The 22,031-nt window shown below is 45.4% G+C and overlaps 1 protein-coding gene across 1 annotated transcript in view; it reads left to right on the top strand.

Annotated features, from left to right (window-relative positions):
- NPC1L1 (NPC1 like intracellular cholesterol transporter 1) overlaps window positions 1-22,031 on the top strand; it is a 311,377-nt gene that overhangs the window by 184,692 nt on the left and 104,654 nt on the right. Inside the window, exon 12 of the mRNA XM_069618961.1 lies at window positions 8,121-8,248. Coding sequence (XP_069475062.1) covers window positions 8,121-8,248 — 128 coding nt within the window. The remainder of the gene's footprint in view (window positions 1-8,120; window positions 8,249-22,031) is intronic.

The raw sequence follows: 22,031 nt of genomic DNA, 5'->3' as shown, positions 1-22,031 counted from the left end.
CGGTTTGGTGTGTTTTACAAATGACAAGAATAAATAAACTGTAGGCGGAAGGGCCACACATTCGGAGAAACCTCCAACCTCTCAAGGTGTTCTCTGATGGGCACTGTGGGGTTACTTTCCAGTAACCCACCTTCCTGCTGAACTCTTTGCTTCACTGGATGGGGAGTCCTCCCATTGGAAGCAAGCCTTTCTCTATAGGCCTACCTAGGATGGTTTTCTTTTCTGCTGGCCCATACTTATCCCAGCATGATAAGAAGTTCAGGAGTCCTATAGGATCCAAGATTTTCTAGCGATCCTTCTTCCAAACCTGGAATAGGGACTCTACAAACTACCTCAACAGTTGTTGTAGGTAGGACAGGGGGAATATTTTCCTTCCCTCTGCCTCTGCTGCTGACTCCTCTGGCCATGGGTTTCCTCTTAGGCCTAGGCTTTTCCTTAGGCTTGGCTAAGGCAGACTGATACTGAGATGAAGTGCTTGAAGGGTCTGGTGAGTGTCTATCAAGACCTAAGTCTTGAAGACTAAGTTCACCCAGAACTCTTCTGGGAACCACTCCACATGTGTAACAAGTCCTGCTGGGTCTTGACACACAGGGAGGCTTAAAGAAACCACTATCATGCTTGGGAGGATTAGTCTCACTTCCCTGACCTGACTCGTGTGACTTCCCTTTACTCCATCACCCAAGAATAGCAACTATGGTGTCTTCTTTGATAGTGGCACTGTATCAGGCAATGTCGCAGTGCCACCAACAAAACAAAAGGAAAAGAATGGCAAGGGTAGGGCATGGTATAAAAACAGGGTGCCTCTACGTCTTTGAATGTTGAATGGACGAATTAAAGACGAGATCCCCAAGAATTACACAAGGCACAGAAGTCTGCAACCTATGGCTCTCCAGATGTTTTGAACTACAACTCCCATTGCCCCTAACCAGGATAGTCAATGGTGAGGATTATGGGAGTCTTAGTCCAAAACATCAGGAGAGCCAAATGTTGAGGGCCCCTGCACTTGGGTAACAATTTCTCATGCAAGCACCATTGACTAGATATTTTGAGTGGTCCGGATGTTACTTCCATTAGTAGCATGAGAGTAGTTCACTGTGAAGAAAGTGATCATTACCCTATTATAATTTCCTGCGTTAGTTATCCACCAGTGGAACAAATATTTGACAAATGTGAACAAGTTGAGATTAAGGTGGTACACTAAAATCCTAGATAGCATCAATAACAAAGTGCATTAGAATGGACCAGCAATGACAAATGGACAGTGGTATTATCATAATTATAAGTCATATTTCAAATACTACACTGAGATTGTGGACTCTTTGACTAAAATTCATGGACTTAGAAGAACTAGCTGTAATCAAATTAGAGTACGTCACAAGTTCGATATAGATATCCAAAAATAAAAAAGGTAATTGCAGACAAGTCTGTGGTGCATTATAATCAGTAATCTTACAAAAGATACGTTAATAATGGCATGCAAATTAAGAACAATTACTTATAGAAAATGGTCGAAATCGCACAAAGGTCTTTCTTTCATGCATTAATGATTGGCAAGAATTGGTGGGTATTAATAAGGCTGATAACTCACATCTATTCTGGCAAACAGTATATAGCTATAGAAGGAATTCAACATTCGGTGTTGGGTCATCTAAGCAAAACTGGGAAAAACATATTTCTGCCACTTTGGGGAAAGGTTCCAATACTGATCTTGCTGATATTACAGTGGATAATTTCCATTATCAGGTGAGTTATGTGAAGCTAATAAACATACTAAAAAACAAAAAAAATCTACTGCTCCTGCACCTGATGGTCTTTGCAATGCAATAGTAGAAAAAAGGCTTCGTCAGCTGGGGCCATGTATTGCATCTGCTTTTTTCTTCCATAAGGCACACGAAATTCCAATTCCATCATGACCATATCATGGTCCAACCGTTCCTCTGATTTCATATTGTTTTCATTCACGAGATACTTTTTCCCCATTTCAACCAACAAATAATCAATAAGCACCTAAATCAATCCTAGTAAAGCACTTGTGCTGGGCCGAAAATAAGTGATGCTTTTATCTATGGGTGATCTCCCTCCACACCTCAAACAGAAAATGATGCTCTAAGCATTGCTTCAAGCCCGTTCCCTCCCTTGTCTTTCATCGCTGTCCTCTATTAGATATAGGCCATCTATCCATTGCCGGGCCCATTATTAGATTGAAATCAACCTATAGCATCTTCATTCCTTCTGCCCATCTTTCTACCATTTGTAAAGCTGCCTCTACAAGGGATACCTGCCCCTGATTGGGCACACAAAGCAACCACCGGTGTTGAAGTTATTTGATTCTACGTTCCCTTTGCCAGGGGCAACCTAACCTCTAATCCTCTTTTAGTATGCACATTCTCTATCTTAAATTACTTATTCAAAATAATTGCAACCCCACCTTGCTTAGTCATTCCAGATGCCCAGAATAGTTGTCCAATATTCCTACCATATATGCGATATTCCTCACCTCTCTTAAAATGTGGTTCCTGCACAAACATTATAGGCACGTCTCCCATTCCCATTTCCTTCGCTAATGATGACCTTTTATGGGGAAGAGTTCAGGCCATTGACATTTAATGTCCCCACCTTCACACCCTTAAAAATCTGTACCAGCCTTATCTATGAAAAGACATTCTGAGTACAAAAAACGTTGTTTTCTGCCATCTTTTCTCACAATACCCTGTACCTTTCTCCCTCTACTCTATTCCAGGTTAGTTGTCCCCTTTGCAACAGTGAAACATTTAAATCGACAGGTTTTATGAAGGGGTTAAAAAATCCTTAATAAGCAAACAAATAAACAAACACACACTTTTGGAGGCGCCCTCCCATCATTGGACCTTCAGGATTATTTAGGTTGACTATGGTTTGAGCTATTTCCCCCTGAATATGTCAAATCCATTATACACAAATGTCAACATATATGAACACAGAAAACGTTTCCATCTCCTTTTAAATCTGTGTTATCCTTTCAACAGTCTCATTTAACCTCCTAACTCCCTCTCAGTTGTTCTTTCATCTTGGGCCATCAGCATATATTTTGGTACGGCATCTCTCGCAATTCTTGTCAGGAGGCGTTCTACTTCCTGAATGTGTTCGATCCCAACGCTTCTTTTCTGCTGATGTCCATCAACACATTTGTAGTGGTTTCACTCACTTTATTCATGTGGTTTCTGTCTTCACTGCTTTTCAGATTTTCAGCCAATTCATGCAGCGTGCTCTGAACATCTTCTGTATCTAACAAGCGGTACTCCGTACCTCTATTTATGAAGGTCAGCGAAAATAAATAGCTCCAGCGGTACAAGCCCTAAAGATAAGGGGTGTATCAGACACTTTTCCTCCTTAAAAACATGCAAATACTCCCAAAAAATCAAAGTAGGGTTTAAAAATACTCTCAGCAAAAAATAGGAAACAGACCTCGTGCCTCTGCTTTCACCCACACAGCTCCGTGGATATGTTTGGACCAGTAATGCACGTGGTGCCACAGGAAGAATCTACTGCTATACCTGCCTGATCAGAAGAAGTAAACCTGTATCATTTCATGTGCATGAATAACTAGGTGGAAAGAAATAATGATTACAAAAACATTTCCATTTTCAAGTTAAAACATGTTTTCCCCACTTATAAAATACTCTGATTAGAAATTCGAATTACATTTTAACTCCGTAAAAATCATTTTACTGCCAACTTTAAAAAATAGGTAGTAAAATACTCCCACTTCCACATTTTATCTGGAGCACTGAGCAATACTTTACATCTTTGGTTAACCAGAATGTTAATGGTCTACATACTTTCCACTTAAGTAGTATCATTGTTGAGAGATCCTGAAAGATCTTTATTTTATCTCCTTCATATTCCAAGGCACCCAGCTTCCTGGCTCTTGCTAGTATATTCGTATAATACATGTAATGGTGGCACTTGGCCACCATTGATCTGGGTCCTTTTGTCAGGCCTCCTGCTCGATGCACTTTCTTAAATGAAACCTCATTGCCGTCCAAATATTTGTAAAGTAGCACCACTACATCTTTCATCTTGGTCTCAGCTTCAGCATTGGTCTCTTCCCTCCTTCTCAGGAATCCCCCACACCCTTATGTTATTGCATCTTTCAAAGTTTTCCCTATCATCCACCTACAGCCACAGTTCCTTCTCGTTATCCAATGTCTTTAGTCGCTCTTCGAATTTCACTTCCAACACCTCTGTTGACAGCTGGTTATTTTCCATCATCTCAAGTCTATCTTCCGCCTTGGAAATGATTTGTTCCAATTCTGCCATGGTTAGTTGTACTCCAGAGCGCCTCTCCTCCATTAATGGGCTTCCTAGGACAAGTATATTATCACTTCTTTCCACTCGTGGGCTGTGTATATGGAATCTGCAGGATCGGTTTCTATTTTAACAGTGTCTTTCACCCATTCAAGTCATTTGTTTCATGTTACATTCTGGTATGTTTCTTGCCAATTTCCACTTTTTTCATTCATATCTTTCAGTGGGTATAGCTCCTCTTTTTCCAATCGACCCACTGCTTCCAGCAGCACAACCTGTCATATATTTGCACTGCCCTTGTCTTCCTCTCCCAGATCAGCCAGCTCTCATCATCCTACTGATCCGTTTACCACAACTTCTTTTTATGATAGAAGGGTGTGAGCTCAAGTGAGGTTAATCCTCAATTAATATACAAGGTGCACTGACTACCCTCCACGGGTCAATTCCGCAGCTCCCGGTATACTGGATGACGGCTCCAGGCACACACCTTTCCCTCGCCCACAGAGTCTTCCATTTCTGCATAAAATTGTGTACGTTGCGGGTCCTCGCAGTACACCACCAGAATTAACCCCCTCCATTGAGCTTCCCACCTCCTCCTCGGAGAGCACTGACATATTCCTTTCAGATCTGGCTGTTTCCCTCGAACATGGCGACCCGTCCTCTCCCATATAGGTCTTTTTTGCTTTTCACCAGCACCAACCTTCGAGTGGGTGGGGGTTCGTCTGGGCCACAAAAACACAATAAGCCAGCATTAAGGGGCTTCTCTTTCACTCATTTTCTCGACATTTACAGGGCACTATGTAGGAGCTCTAGGGCTAGGTGGCCATTTGCATTCGTAACCGTACAGACTTTCTATCACAAAACCGAGGACCTGCTACACAGTGGGACATGCGATGGACAAGAGATGGAAAACACTAAAGCCCATACCTGCATGATCGAGACAGAACTCCCCAAGGTTCTTGCAATGGAAAACATTGTTGAGGAGTCAAACCATGATGTGTGGGTTCAGACTGTTTTGGATACCTTTGAGTGGAAACAGCTCCAGCAACAACACTGCACAGCTGAAAGCAAACCGACTCTTTCTGCATTATCCAATCTCTACAAATTACTTTCAAAATCCGAGGAAACGTTGAGGTACAAGGAACTTCATCCCTGCCTCTCCCACCTCTTAGGTTGTTTTCCTAGAACACAAAGGCCATCAAAAGATGATCAAAATAAAGCCCAAATCGTAGAGAAAGAATGATTCCCTAGGTTTCACCCATTTGTGGGAGGGGGAGTCAACTCCTACATCAAGTGCCAGGTTCCCTAAACAGTGGATTGGTCAACCCCAAAACGCACACAAGAAAGAGGACACAAGCAATGGAAATGAGTCAGTGCTGACTTCTGCTCACTACCCACTCTGGCTGACCTACTGCTTGGGGTACATGCGAACTCCATTTACATCAAAAGTGGAAGTATTGAAGCCGACATGTGCGGAAGCCATAATCCCTGAACTAGAAAATACCCTGGCAATCCATGACATTCCCAGAGACCTCAAATCTGACAACTGTTCAACTTTCCCAAGTACACTTATACCTCAACTGATTCTGAATCGAGCAGACTGAAATCATGCCATGCAGCCCCCCAGCCAATGGGGAATGCATGGTTCACAAGGACACTAAATAAAACCGTATGAACTGTGCATGTAAAGAGACAAGTAGTTAGGAAAGAGCTATACCTATTTCTGGGGAACGATTGGACAACGGCGTATTTCCAAACCAACCATATACAACACGCATTGGCAATGCCACGAGTTTTGACTTTTGTGTAGGCATGGCAAATGCACTTTTCAGGCAATGCCGTAATGGTATTAAATGGCCTTTGATGGTAGCAGGTGCAAAATGGTGTGAGTACTTGTCCTTCTAATAGCAGTGCCTGGCAAATGCATAGTACTTATACACAAGCCAAAACAGTTGGCGTTGCCAATGCTTACTTTTAATAGGACTTCAGTGAAGGACACGTATAGCGCTTACACATCGAGTGGGTGAAGGCAGAGCTGGTTAAGACATTTTTTACAACACCCATAGTGCGTGTGCACTTCCAATTAAGTAATTCACATTAAGAAGACTGCTTTGAAAAAAAGCTGGCAGGCACTTGACTGCAAAGTTTGATGGTAAAGCTTGATTAAAGCGAGCTCCAAGAGCTCCCATTAGGAGGTGTTTTAGGTGGGAGGGGCAGGAACTGGGCGGGAATGACCATAGAAATTAGCATGGCCACGGGCTATTAATTGGTGGGCAAATAACCAAACACCACAAACAAGCTTTATGTCCTTACTCATATGCCATTTCTCCCTATCTGTACTCGAATGCAATAGTTTTGGCTTATAGCCCAAACTAATTTGTCGGAGCCCCTTGATCGAGAACTAACACAGCCAAATTACCTATTCAAAGGGTTGGTTTCCACTTAGGAGGGTTTACAGCCACGTTTTAGGTCACAATTCTACAGCAGACCACCCTCCTCATAGTAGAACTATCACCACCCACCTCCCCTCCCTCCCCAATACTGTTCCACTGATCGTGGGACTGGAACAAGTGCGTGGATCATTGGAGCATTGAGGGGAGTAAACAATTAACAGACCGCTACTAAAAGATGCATTAAAGGACACTTGACTGTCTAACCTGGCAATTTAGTACTCTTGACTGACACCCAAATTCAGTATCACTTTTGAGATTATGGCATTGGCCATTATGCAGCCCAATAGAAACCTTGGTGATAGCAGAAAGGTCCAAGATGATTCATTATCCGAAATAAACAATCAAGAAAAAATGAGGATGCTTACGGAAAGAAGTAGTCACTGTTGGTGTAGCTAGGTGTGTTAGAGAAGCAACCTCTATAGATCCACCAGACTCAGCAGATGAAAGTCCAATATAACACCAACAAGACATCCCCAAAGGCAGAGCGACACTTCCCCATAAAGTCCCATCACTTGGCCTGACATAACAGATCCAGAGGTGGCTCCATCATCAGAGGCAAAGCTAGACCATATGTCAAAACTCGAAAGGGAATGTCCTTGGACACTGATCACACTTCCTCTGTGCCTCACTTTGTGACCTTGGGCCTTTTATCTCGCAGTAGACGGGGAAGATATGTGCTAAGCACTTGCACTACCATGGCTCTCACCAGCCCCCATTTGATGCCAAAGGCTGTAGACATGCACCCACGGGGATCTGATGGCACCCGAGAACAATTGCCCACTCTCGAAGTGAAATCTGAGGCAGTAACTTAAAACAGGCACCCGCATGCTGGGGCTCTGTGAACAGAAAATCAGTGCACAGCACATCTCCAGCAAGGACACAATAGTAAAGAGATTCGCCTGTTAAAAAACGCTCGTCCGACTTGAACGTTCAATTGAAAGTCAATTGAGTGGAGAAATATGTTGTTAGGTCACAGCAAGATAAAATATATTTTTTTTTTTCTTCAAATGTACTATTTTCTTAAATGATTGTTTCCAAATCCAAATGAGGGTCACTTCATGTTTACATGTGGTCACGATAAGAAATAAATATTAGGTGTCAAATTAGCCAGTTGCCCGAACGTTGGCATTGCCACACTGTAAAATGTCTCAATCGAGCAACCCACACAAACGGTGTAACATGAACTAATACGATTGCCAAATGATTGAATACTGTAAACAGTATGCTATGCACAGACATACACACTCGCGCAGATGAATTACTACCCCCCTGAGCTATTAAAACTTTGCATGTAAACATGTAATTACATTATTCTGTCACACTGCACATGAATCGAGAGTTCACAAGCTGAAGGTGAAATGTTTTTGCAATATTCTGCAGGTCATACCTGGCCATCCCAGCATCGTCTTGGGTGGACGATTTCATGGACTGGCTGAACCCCGGGTCCGTCTGCTGCCGCCTGCATTTGCTTGGACCGAATAAAGGACAGTTCTGCCCTTCCACCAGTAGTAAGTCTGGTTCCTATGATTTGAGAGGGTGGGAAGTGGGATGGCGGCTACACAGGCTTGTAAAGGAAATACAGAGAGGTCCCAGCAGGTTTGTATTTCTGAAACATTCTGGTAGAATTGGGATAATGTCGGCTGCATGAGAACCTTTGCTTGTAAGGTGAATAATGTACTATATAATACCGACGGAATGGCCTATAGGCAAAACAAAATCGGGAGATTTCTAACTGGAAAATGTCTCGGAAAGACAAGGAAAAACATCTTTACCTGCCGTGTCTTTAATCCTCGTAAACTTAATTCCTAAATCCTTACTGGATTGAAGCGTTTCCCATCCGTTCCTTGACAGGAACACCAATGGTTTACCTTAAAGCACCTTTTTAAAACGTCCTGTTTTTTTATAGTTGTTCTTTTGTTGCCCGGAAGAAACATTATTAAATTTGAGCGGGTCGTCGAGCTAATGAATACATTATGGCAATATCGCTTCCCTGTAGGCCAGGTATGTGGTTGGTGTCCAACCGAGCACCATTTGGGTGAATGAGCAGGATCCGAAGACCGTGCTTCGAATTTAAATGGCGTTACTTCTTTACGCACGCGTTACCGGAACTTCCGGTTTGTATGCCGACATTTTAGAGCAGTATGCCATCTACAGCGCCCGAGGGAAAGGTAAGGAACGCTCGGGACTTTTGAGTATGTAGGTATCCCAAGGTGGCATTGCGTTTTGTTATGGTGTGTCCGTTGTCTTTTTTAATCAGCATTATGGTGTCGACAAAAGACTCTCTAAGAGAGGAAATATTTTGGCCAGTCTGTCACCGTAAACATGTTTGTTGTATAATAAATAAGTCTTCAGCTTGCTTGAAGAGACAGCTTTATTAAGCATAAGAACAAGTAGGTAACATTAAACCAAGTCCATAATGTCCATGAGCTATAGGGTGGAAGGGGTGGAGGGTCTGGGTATCCAGAGCTGCTGTGATGCCTCTATGGTACAGTCTTATATCTGGAATCAGGAGGAGAGCCGGCAGCGTGACCTGCTCCATGGTGTTGGTGCCGTAAACTGTCAGTTTGCTGCTTCGCATGCCTCTATCCACTCCCGAGCGAGATCTTGTGAGACTTCGGCCGTGCCGCGTCTCGCAAGCTCCCTACGCACCTCCCTTTGGTACAACAACAAAGTTCATTCCATAATAAAGTCATCATGCTTCACCCGTCTTCTGTGGTTTCTTCTCGGACGACCTTCCTTCTTACAGCCCATGTCTGGTGCTTGCACCGCTTCTTGAGACGCTCCTGGCTTCTCTTTCAATCTCACTTTCCCCTCCCTCACTGAGGCCTCTAGTTCTCGCTCTCTCGTGGCATCACTGTCTGGGCTTTTGCAAGGTGTGTACTCATCTTGTGTTCTCTCCGTTGTTTGATGCTTCTCAAACATTGCCACACGTTCCATGATGCATGTGCGGCCATCCTCTGCAAACTTGATTGGTCCCTCTGTGTATGACTTTTATGGGTTGTCTGAACTTTGACCCTGTCGTTTGGTCTTTACACAGTAGCCGTATTTTGATCCAGTCACCTTCCTTGACTTCACAACATCACTCCATTTCTTCATGAATGCTTTGCTATTTTCCAACCTCCACACAACTTCTTCCATGTTCACTTCTTCATCTTCTTTTACTCTGATCAACCATGGTGGTTCCAGTGTGGATGCCTTTCTTCTCCCCCTCAGCATGCAGAACGGCGGCACTTGTGTGACGCCATTGGGGGTTAATCTGTGGGCTGCTATGGCCTCCTTGACCGTTTTAAGGGGATCCATACCAGAAGCCATTGATTACTGGATTGCCCCTTTGATAAACCTATTTGCCCTCTCAACTAGTCCATTGGCCTGGGGGTGGTACAACACAGCCTTTCTCTGCAGGAATTACTCCATTTCCTGTGATACTAGAAGAATAACGAAGCTTTCCTTTTTACTGCATACCTGGTTTCGACTGGTGCATGCTCCTTGTCTCTATTACCTGGGCCAGGGTTCATAATCAAAAAGATTATAAACATTCTTCCTAAAGGTGCAAAGGAGCAGAGATCAAAGAGGCGAAAAGTAATTTTCTGCCTCCGCCTCATCCGCTCTGCTGAAATTAAAAGTATAGAAGGTGGGTACGTTAGGGGAAGATGTGTCACCAAAACAAAAGCAACTCTATGAGAAGCTCGACTTTCCGTCTCCAGAGGCCACCTCTTTCTTCAAGTTTCAATATAATAATAGAAGTCGCATAAATGCCAATATTTTGCAGCTCCTGGGGGTGACATCTTCTCATTCAAAGTGGGAGGATACATTTTTCACTTTGGGTTGTATTGGGGTTGGAATTATTTTAGGAAGGAGCAGGAAAAAAAATTGCAAATTCTTTTGTTTGAAAAAATGGCGGTCTCCCGCCTAAATCAGGAGGGTTGGAATGTATGCATTAGCCATCATGACTTCTCTGGCATGACGACATGCCGTGTTGTGATACAAATATAGGCCCATATTGGCAAAGCATCAATTTCCAAATTCCTCATGAATATTAAGGGATCAGAATTGGGCCCAATCCCTATGACCTCATTACATGTTGATCCAACGCTTTCGCATACGGCAGGGCTTATTTTCTGTTGTCTCACCAAACAACCTCACTCCTTTAGATGCCACAGACCACAATGTGGAAGCATCACTGACTTTCCTAGCTACAGTTTAGTTCTCTGTTCGGTAACATACTTTGTCTAGTCATCGATTCAGTTCTTAAAATTGTTCAGTCTCTGCTAACGGCTCCAGGGGAAGGATGGGACTCATCTTTTCTATGAAAGATCATCCAGAGACAGGTAGAATGGATTTCAGAAGTGTCCTTTGACAATATTAGGGTTACTGCTTTGGCCTCAGGAGCAACTATTGGAGTTAGATGCAATATTTGGCTTAGCAACTGCAAGGCTGACTCCTCTCAAAGCACAAGTCTCCCAAAGCCCCCATTTTCTCAGTCAACATCTGTTAAGTGATTATATTGATGGAGTGATAGAGACCATTTCAGGGGAGTCAAAGGGTTCTCATGTTATGGGAAACACAAACCTTCCACATGCTTTGAAGTTACTCATCAAACGTTCCGTAATCCAACATTTTCCGGTAACATCACACACAAGAGAGGGCAGAAAACCTCTCATCCTACTGCGCCGGTCAAGAATGATCAATTCTCTCCTATGCAGACTTTTCTCCTGATAAGAGACAAAAGAGATAATTGTAAACAATGAGTAAAACTTGTCAAAACGCTGTGTACAGGCAAAGACAAGCACTCTCCATCAAAGTGCAATCTTATTATTAGGGTATTTATTGAGTGCAGACCAAGCTTCAGTAAGGAACAGAGCGCTTTACAATCATAATGGTAAGAACACAGTGAGGGAAGCAGAGAAAAGGGGAGCAGGGCGCTAACAGGCGGGCAATTGTCAGCAAGGGATCTACAAGCAAACAGGGTAGGAGACCCTGGGGAGCAGATTATAGAGCCTCAGATAGGTGGGGAAGTGCAGGGTGGCTGGACCTAGTTTTTAAGGAGGAGCCATCACTTGAAGAGGACATTATTGAGCCATTTCCTGAACTGTAGAAGCGATGGGACACATCTGATGTTGATAGGGAGGAGTTTCCAGTGTCTTGGAACATAGACAAAGAAACCCTGTCTTCTGGTTCTTTTCTTCCTGCACCGTTGTAGTTCAAGTCTGCACAGTTCCTTACGTCTGGTGGATTGCAGGCCTCCGGAGATACTGAGTTTCTCATTGAGGCAGTTTGGGGACTTCAGGGAGACAGCCATGCAGATGATGCAACATGATTTTAAGATGATACAGGCTTGCAGTGGAAGCCAGTGCAGTTAGATGAGGGTTGGTGTAATATGGTTGAATTTGCAGAGTCCTTTGATGAGTCTTGCTATAGGTGGGTCCAAGTGGGAGAGGACCAAGGCTTGAACAACGGATCAGAACATTATTTATGGGATGGGGGCTTGATTTTCTGCAGGAGGGTAAGTTGGTACCAAGCTGTTTGTGTCTTCCCTGCTATGTGCTGTTTGAACAGGAGGTGTCTGTTGATGTTGAACCCAAGGGACTTGGCACAAGTGGCCAGCTCGGGCGTGAAGCCCTTGAGGTTCATAGCATTGAGCCAGGTATGGATGTTAGGGTGTTCAGTGTTGTTGGTCAGCAGTAGGAATTCAGTCTTGGTGGGGTTGAGCTTCAGGTAAGCACTGGACATCCAGGATTGGATCAATGAGAGGCAGACCTTGAGACTGTGGATGTTTTCGATGGAGGATATCTTGAGTTAGATCTGTGTGTTATTTGAGTATTGTGTATGTGGATGTTGTGTGGAGCGAGGAGGGTTCTGAGTGGTTCCACGTAAAGATTGAAGATCACGGGGACAGTATGGATCCTTGCGGGACTCCAAAGGTGATGGGTGGAGTTGGTGATCTGGAAGAATTCATTTGTACAAACTGTTGGCGATTAGCAAGGTAGGATTTGAACCAGCTGAGGACGATCTTGCTAATCCCCATGCGATAATGTAGATTGTCGGTGAATGTCTGGTGATCTCTTTTGTCAAATGCTCCTGAGAGGTCAAGGAGAACTACAAGGCAAGGGTGGCCATCATCAAGGATTTTAAGGGCATAGTCGTTCTCCTTGATGGTAGCCATTCCCCTGCTCCATCTGGGTCTGAATCCAGATTGGTAGGACTGAAGAAGGGTTATTGGCTTTGATGTGTTGGAGGAATTGCGTGACTTATACGTTCTCAAGGATTTTACCTAAGAAGTGAAGATGCATGATGGGGCGGTAGTTGCCGAGATCAGCTGGGTCCAGTGTTGGTTTCTTAATAAGCGGGAGGATTTATCTGGTCTTGCGGTTCAAGGTAAAGGTGCCTTGAGTTAGAGAGCTGTTGATGATTGTCAGGTAAGGGAGGGGTTGCTTCCGTCAGACGGGTCTTGAATACCGAGGTAGGGAGGATGTCATCTGCATACGATGTGGCCTTGAGTTATGCTGAGGTGGCAGTCATGTCTTCCAGAGTTAGTGTCTTGAAAGTTGTCCAGGTAGTTGTGGTTTTGCGAGGTGGGATCTTTAGTGTGCTGTCAGTTCTTGTGTTGGTGTCTGTGTTGGCGGATCATGTTGATCTTGTTGACAAAGAAAGAGTTGACAATGGTGGATTTTCTGGTGGAGTGCGGCACAGGGTGGTCAGGCAGATGGTTGATACAGTGCATGATGGCTTTGAAGAGGGCACTGCTTTCATTGTTGGTCTTGGCTATGGTGTTTTGGTAGTAGTTGGCCTTGGCAGTGTTGATCAATCGACTGCGTGTAGTACGAAGTTCCTTCAGCAGGGCAAGGTCGGATGTGCTGCAGGATTTCTTTTCGCCATTTCTTTTCTTGTTTTCTAAGTTTTTTGTTGTTGAGTTTGAGTTCTTGAGTGGGTTCGGAAGGTTTAGGCTTCAGGGTGCACCATTTCACTGGGGCATGGCGGTTGATGTTGTTTGTGAGGGTGCGCTATTTTGACAATTTTGACATATTCATCCAGCTGGGGCAGTGGAGAACAGAGCAGCAAGGCTGCTCTCTCCTCCTCCACCAGCACCGACTGCCAATACATCTGCATATGTGCCCACATTGAATTTTCATGCAGCAGAGATGATGGAACACCTACAGATTTCACCAGTTTTTTTAGTCAGCTAAAACAGTTGCAATCCCAGGGATTCATGTTTCTTCAGCATGCCATACAGGTAAAAGGTTGGTGGCAATAAAAATTGTTTTTTGTATTGAATGTAAATAGGCAGAGAGACTCAGTACTGTCCACATTTCCGTGGCACATTAAAAAACATTACAGTGAACAATTAAAATTACCTGGAGGGGAATGCAGACAAGTATGTGTTAGCAACTGCACTTCTCTCCGGGCAATTAATGCCCCATTGAAAATAACTCCGGAGGAGCTCATTTTAATCAAAAGTGTAATTTATCAACTCTCGCTGCTAAATTTTCATCATTTACATGGTGGAGTTCAAAATTGCACAGCAAAAGGCTGCATACACATGTGTACACTCTGCCGTGCAAAGTGAGTAAACGCTGCCTGGCTTGCTGGCATGCCAGGCAGTGCTTACTTTTAATTGTGAATGCTGCTCGACATGCTCGCATGGCAAGCAGCACGTACAATTAAGCCCTGCCTGACAGGCAAGCTTGTTGGGCAGGGTTTAATTTCAGTTGTGAAAATTGCTTCAAATGCAAGCATGGTAAGCAGTGTTCACAGTTACAATTAAACCCTGCCCGATATGCAAGCATGTGGGCAGTGTTTAATTGTAATTGCAAATGCTGATGGCAAGCAGTGTTTACAATGGATCCCTATGAGGGGCATAAAGCAGGGGGATGCCATAGGGATCTCCAGCATTCGCATCAGAATAAAACTCCTTGCCGCCACAAATGCTGGAGCATTTATATAGTGGGAAGGAAGGGAGCAGCAGAAACACAAGTTGCGTTCCACCCCTCCTCTCTGCCATACAAATGCTTGAAAAAGATCTGTGACATTAATGGAAGGTGTAAATGCCTTAACGCAAGGCTTTTACTCCTTTCATAAATGTTACAGCTCTGATGAAAACTAACCCCTTTGTAGGAAGACAAATGTCTAGTTTCCCAGAGGGTTGGGGAACCCCCAAAGAAGTTGCCAAGGCTGTTGCTATTATGAAGGAAGGCTAGTGGATCGGGTTCACCATGGTGCCTCCAGATTCTGGGATTCTGAATCCTCCTATAACAAGTTCCAGATGACATTTTGAAGTATGTTACTCACTATTATGGGAAGTTGAGAGTGAAATCATTTTTAAAGGAGTAAAAAGGTATATCCAGTTCCCAACGCAGGTATTTCTTAGGTAGTAGAAATATATTTTTACTCTAAAACAGATAACATTTTGAAATAAGTATTTATTTGCACCCAATAATCCATGCAAATTAAAAAATACCCTTTTTCCTTAGTTCGTCTTCAAAACAGAAGTAATAATAATAGAGCACATTCCTATGTCATTTCTCTGCTAATGCTCCCTATTTTATTTGGTTGGCAGTATTTGCAGGTTTTTAGTGAGTAAACGCGACTGATACACCACTTTACTGTAGGGTTGGATCCAGTCCAGATGACAGAGTCCCATGAATAAGAGATTTACTGTTTACGCCGCCTGATATCCTAGAATTTCTCGGATATTACAGGCAGCAGAAAGGGTGGTAAATCCCCATTCCATGGAGTCCCATAGGGCATTTATTTGCTGGTAGGACCCTGATTTACCTCGACCTCTTTGCTAGAGGTAAATCAGTGCCCCCACCAGCAAACTTGTATTTTGCCAGCCTGGTAAAACTGCTGGTGCTGGAATTACTGGCAGCAATTTTACCAGCAAAACTGTAATGAGGCCCACTGTAATGAAACACTTGTGTATAGGCGCTTTATAAATGCCATATCATATCATATCCCAATTTCATCAGTCCCCATCATAGAGTAGAAGCCCTTCTCTTGATCCATCTAGTTTCTGGTAGCAAAGGAATTAGGAGACTAGCATCCAGTTCTGGAGTTAGAGCATGTGAACATGTTTGTTTAAATTCAAGATTAAATGCTTCTGCAGGGATTCCACTGGTGTCCAAGGGAGACTTCCTATGTATTAAGAACATTCAAGATGCATATCTTTACTTTCTGATATGGCCTACAGGACATGATTTTCTTTGCTTCTCAGTCCAAGCGAAAGGGTTTGAATACTGCTTTCAGTACAAAGAAATGTCATAAAGATGATGGCTCCTCTTTCAAATTGTTTCACAGCAATGGCATTTGTTGACATTCACAACTTGACAAATGTTTAATTTTTCATGCTCCTTCCCTCCAGAGGTCCAAAAACAACATGGGCCTCATTACGAGGTCGGCGGTAACACGCAGGTGTGACCAACGGGATGCTGCCGACCTCGTAACACTGTTTCCGGTACCTAGATTCCCGGTGCCACCGGGACATTACAAGTCCCGGTGGGCCAGGAAGCTACGTGCGGAAAATGTTAGTCCCTATTGCCATGGGAATGGGTTCATAGAAGCTCCGGCACTGTCACTAACGGTGCCAGTGCTTCCGTGATGAGTCTGCCTACTGGGACCGCTGCGCCCGCCAGTGTCAGACCTGTTGTGCGCAGCGGCCCTGGCAGGCAGACTCGGAGTGTAGTGGACTGCCGCACTCATAATGAAGCCCTATGTGTCTTGTTTTGAATATTGTCCAGGAGTTTGTGTCATGCCCCCCCGGATTCCTACGGCATACTCATACCCATGTGGAAGCCTGTGGCGCTTGTCCTGGCGATTACATCAACGCCGGCGTTATCGCCGGTAAAAACTACATCTCCCAATGGGACTTGCGCTTGGAAGGAACCCTTGGAACGCTTTTTCCTTTGCTTGCGTTCCACGCCTCCTTCGAATCCACTTCCTATATCTAGTCACGCCCCCAGAAAGCCAGTGCTCCTAAACCGTTGTGTTACGCGAGCAGCGCTTCTTAGAAGAAGTTTTCCTATTTGTTGTGTACCTGGTTGCTGACTTCTGCTTACCCTTTGGACCCCGTTGCCTGGTTTCTGATTCTGTTTTGGCTCTCGTCTAATCTGCCTTCCCCTGCTCGACCACGGAACTCGTACCGGACTGTCTTTGGGATTCCGCTTCTCATGTCTGGCTCCCGGCTCCCTTTCTGATTCCTAACCCCGTATCCCTTACCCGCTCCTGGCTACCTGCTCTTCGAAAGAAGAAGGAAATACCCTGCATTCAGGTGTTTGAGAAAGTAAACACCACGTCTTTTCTTCCTGAAACCTGTTTTTCTGCACTTGGAAGAATGGTGCTGACTGCTTACACCTGGTGACATTTTGGCTTGGTTTATTTTTGGCTTTTGGGACGCTCTGCTGTTTGCATCACTCCTTGGATTTTGGAACACTCTGCTCTTTGCATCACTTATTGGATTTTGGGACGCTCTGCTGTTTGCATCACTTGTTGGATTTTGGGACGCTCTGCTGTTTGCATCACTTATTGGATTTTGGGACGCTCTGCTGTTTGCATCACTCCTTGGATTTTGGGACGCTCTGCTGTTTGCATCACTTATTGGGTTTTGGGACATCAGTGACACTATCCTTGGCACTCTCTTAAAGTCGCCATCTGACCTTCGCCCACATCCGGTCTTGTGTGTTATCACAAGTAGGTATTCCGCAGGAAAAAGGAATACACAGGTAAGCTTGTGGGTCTCGGAGGGTGTTGAGGGGTTGGTTTTTTGCCATCAACAAACGGGATGTAATATTTGCCTTGTTTGTTTCTTCCCTCTAGCTCCGCTGTGCATTCTGCCTTTTTGCCTGAGCCCTTGGCCTGACAGGTTTTATTACCCTGCAAGCTGTGCTCTCAGGAAGGAAGTCTGAATTGCTTCAGTGGCATCTAGTCCAAGTGGTCTTCCAGACGTACGGTGGAACATATGGAGTACGACAGATTTAGGAGCCTAACATTGGTGCCTGTCTGTCTGTGATGGATCCTAATGCAGATCCTATGGCTGCTGTGATGCAGGCCTTTACCACGTTCCGCACTGACATGGCAGCAGCGCACGCTTCCCTGCATCAACAAATGGATGTCATGCAAAGCTTTGTGCAGCCCTTGCCTGCGGACGAGGAGTTTGGGGATGCTCCCACTCCTGCACCGCCACCCGTTCCTCCGACACCCCAAGCCGGTTTAGCTCTGGTGGTACTACCTGGTCCCTTTCCATTGGCCCCACCAGAACACTTCACGGGAGACCCCAAAACGTATAGGACATTCATCAATCAATGTCGTCTACATTTTCTGTGCCGTCCTTTGGCATTTCCCAATTCCACAACAAAAGCAGCTTTTGTGCTCTCTCATTTAGGGGGTATGGCTGCGGCCTGGGCGAATCCGTTACTGGAGTCTGATGATCCTGTTTTGTATGATTTTGACGCCCTACTAGTAGCCATGAACCTGGTTTTTGATGCCAGATATAAAGCTCAGGCTTCAGACCTGGAGTTTCTGGCACTGGGCCTCATTCCGAGTACGGCGCTAACCAATGGCGCTATTAACGCCTTGGTTGACGCCGTACCCGGACCGGCAGCGCCTTGGTGGTTGGCGGAATTACCGCCCCATTCCAAGGTTGGCGGGGCGGTAATTCCCCAATCCCCATTTACCCTTCCCCATTCCCATTCTTGCCCCATAGGGCATAATGGGAGTGGGGAAGGCGTCAATTACGCCACCGTAAATTACGGTGGCGTAATTAACATCAAGGTCCCTTAGCGCCATGGTATTTAACGCCTGCTAAAAGCAGGTGTTAAAAGCACCATGGCGCTAAGGGAACTCGGAGTATGGCGGTAAGGGATTACCGCCACCGCTCTCGTTAGCGGTGGCCGCTATCCCTTACCGCCATACTCGGAATGAGGCCCACTGTCTCAGGGTAAACAACCCCTGTTGGTGTATTTAGCCCGGTTCAATCAGTTGGCTGCAGAAACCTCTTGGCCTGAACAGAAAAAGGCAGCGGTCTTCTATAGGGGTTTGTCAGACGAACTGAAGGAGGCATTATCTGTTGTCCCCTCTGTTCCTTCAGTATGCTCTGATTTGCTTGACTTGGTGTTGCAGGTAGATGCCCGTCTGCAACAGAGGCGTGGAGAACGCCGACATCCTGATCTACGCCCTGGTAAACCTGAACTGGTACCCTCCCCAGTCCCTGGGGATGTAGAACCCATGCAGATTGGGGCAGTGAAAGGTCCCCTTTCAAAGGCAGAGAGAGAAGACTACAAAACAATCTATGTCTGTATTGTGGACAGACGGGACATTTCATTCGTGTATGTCCTAAACGCCCTGCTAAACGGGCGGGAAACGCCACGACCCGTCCCTAAATCGAGCCGATGTGACGGGTCAGCCTTCTAATGGCTCACTCCTCTGACCAGCTGCCACACACATATACTTGTATATGTCCTTTCTATTGCCCAACTCTCAAACCTTTTCTAGTCCAGTCATGATAGATTCCGGGGCAACAGGTAATTATATGGACGAACAAGTGGCAGTAACCTATGGTATCCCGGTAGACCCTAAAGATAAACCAGAAGCTATTTATGCAGTAGATGGCTCCTGTCTGGTTTCGGGTTATGTCACAAAACAAACACAACCTTTGCAAATGAGTACGGCGGAAGGGCATACTGAATACCTGTCTTTCGATCTCATCTCTGCACCTCAATTTGGGATTATTTTGGGCCTCCCTTGGTTGCAAAAACATAACCCCATCATTGATTGGGTGAAACAAACAGTACTTTTTTCGTCTCCCTTATGTAAGGGGGATTGCTTTCCTGTTCAGGGGATGCCTCTCCCCTCTCCATGCATGGCTCTAATATCTAGCACACACACTGTTAATGCAACCACTAAGGCGGCACCTGAAATACCTTCCGTATATCGGTATTTGGTTGAGGTGTTTGACAAGGGTTTGTCTGAACAACTCCCGCCTCACCGGGAATATGATTGTCCGATTGATTTGGTACCCAATGCCATTCTCCCTCACGGTCGGATATATTCCTTGGCACGACCTGAGGAGGAGCACTTAAAGGGTTACATTGAGAAGTCTTTAAGACTTGGTCCTATAAGACCTTCCAGTTCTCCAGCTGCATCTCCAATCTTTTTTGTCCCAAAGAAGGAGGGGGATCTCCGCCCTTGTGTGGATTACTGTGCACTCAACACGGTGACCATAAAAAATCAATATCCATTACCCCTCATTTCGGAATTATTGGATCGCCTCACCACCGCCAAAATCTTTACGAAATTGGATTTGAGGGGGGCCTACAATCTGGTGAGGGACCGCGCAGGAGACGAGTGGAAGACGGCCTTTAAGTGCAAATACGGCCTCTTCGAATACCTAGTGATGCCGTTCGGCCTATGTAATGCCCCCGCAACATTCCAACACTTCGTCAACGACATCTTCCGAGTCCTGTTGGATGTTTTTGTTGTGATATATCTGGACGACATGTTAATATTCTCCGAAACATTATCGCAACATGAGGAGCACGTACGGGCGGTATTACTCCGTCTTCGTGAACACGGTTTGTATGCGAAGCCCGAAAAATGTGTCTTTCACGCTTCCTCTGTGGAATTTCTAGGTTTCGTGATATCATCTCAGGGCGTTCACATGCATGATGCAAAGATACGAGCAGTCCTTGACTGGCCTACTCCTACCTCGCTTAAGAGTTTGCAATCCTTCGTAGGATTTGCTAACTTTTATAGACGTTTTATTGCATCATTTTCGTCTATTGTAGCCCCGTTGACACGCCTTACCAGCCCCTCAGTTCCCTTTTGTTGGGACACTCAGGCCCAGGTCGCCTTCCAGACCCTGAAAGAGGCTTTTACTACGGCCCCAGTCCTGCTACACCCAGATCCCCTATTGCCTTTCATCATTGAGGCTGATGCCTCTGCCATTGCCCTTGGGGCTAGCTATCTTGTCTCAGAAATGTCCCACAACTCGACAACTACACCCCGCAGCCTTCTTTTCCAGAAAATTGACTTCCCCGGAAAAGCATTATACCATAATGGAACGAGAGCTACTGGCTATACGAGCTGCTTTTAAGGAGTGGCGACACCACCTACTGGGGGGACGGCATCCTGTTACTGTTTATACAGACCACCGTAACCTTCAAGCCCTGTCTACGGTGAAATGTACCAACTCTAGACAAATCAGGTGGCATCTGTTTTTTGCACAGTTCAATTTCACTGTCTCCTGTCGGCCTGGCCCCTTGCATGGCAAAGCCGATGCGCTTTCTCGCATAGGAGTTGATGCATCCCCCGAAGAGGCAGTCCTTCCTGTTTTGCCAAAAAACACTGTTATGTGTGTTTGTGCTGTGACCAGTTCCTTACTAGAACGGATCCGTCATTGGACAGCGGACCATGGAACGATTCTTCAAGGGTTGCAAGCACGTTTGATATCAGGACTGCCATATGTACAGGAACGCCTGTATATCCCTGATGTCCGGACTCGGTTGCAGGCCCTAAGCTGGTCTCATGATACTCGTTTAGCCGCCCACCCAGGGCAAACCAAGACACTCGACCTACTCCTCCGATGGTATTGGTGGCCCAATATGAAACGGGATGTGGCAGATTTTGTATCAAAATGTGCCGTATGCACACAATGTAAATCGGTACCTGGGAAACCTGTAGGGCTTCTCCAGAGAATGCCCATCCCGCCACGCCCATGGCACACTGTGTCACTTGATTTCGTGGTAGAGCTTCCACCGGTCCAGGGGCTAACCACTATTTCGGTGGTCGTAGACACTTTCACCAGAATGGCTCGGTTTGTCCCTTGTAAAGGCGTCCCCTCTGCTCCCGCATTGGCCAAGTTATTCTTCGAACAGGTGGTTCGTCTGTTCGGTCTTCCTTTGGTTCTTATCTCAGACCGTGGATCCCAATTCACCTCACGCTTTTGGTTGGCTCTCACCTGATTCCTTGGCATCGACGTTCGCCTGTCATCATCATATCATCCTCAGACAGACGGACAGACAGAACGACTTAATGCCACCATGGAGCAGTACCTTCGATGTTTGTGTCTACAATACCAGTCGGACTGGCTGTCCGTATTGGGGGCTGCGGAATCCGCGTACAACAATGCTTGTCACGCGTCGGTTGGCTGTTCTCCCTTCTATGCCATGTATGGCCAACATCCGCGGGTTTTACCGTCCGCCCTTCCTTCGGTGGCACAGGTGCCCGCAGCTCAAGCAACGGCCCAATCTTTGCTGTCTATCCGCACCACTGTGCTTCAACATCTGCATCAAGCACAGGATT

This window comes from Ambystoma mexicanum, chromosome 10, assembly GCF_040938575.1.
Source record: "Ambystoma mexicanum isolate Mex_15411 chromosome 10, UKY_AmexF1_1, whole genome shotgun sequence".
Taxonomy (NCBI): Eukaryota; Metazoa; Chordata; class Amphibia; order Caudata; family Ambystomatidae; genus Ambystoma; species Ambystoma mexicanum.
The sequence above is the reverse complement of the archived record's forward strand: the minus strand, read 5'-3'. Positions and strand labels throughout refer to the sequence as shown.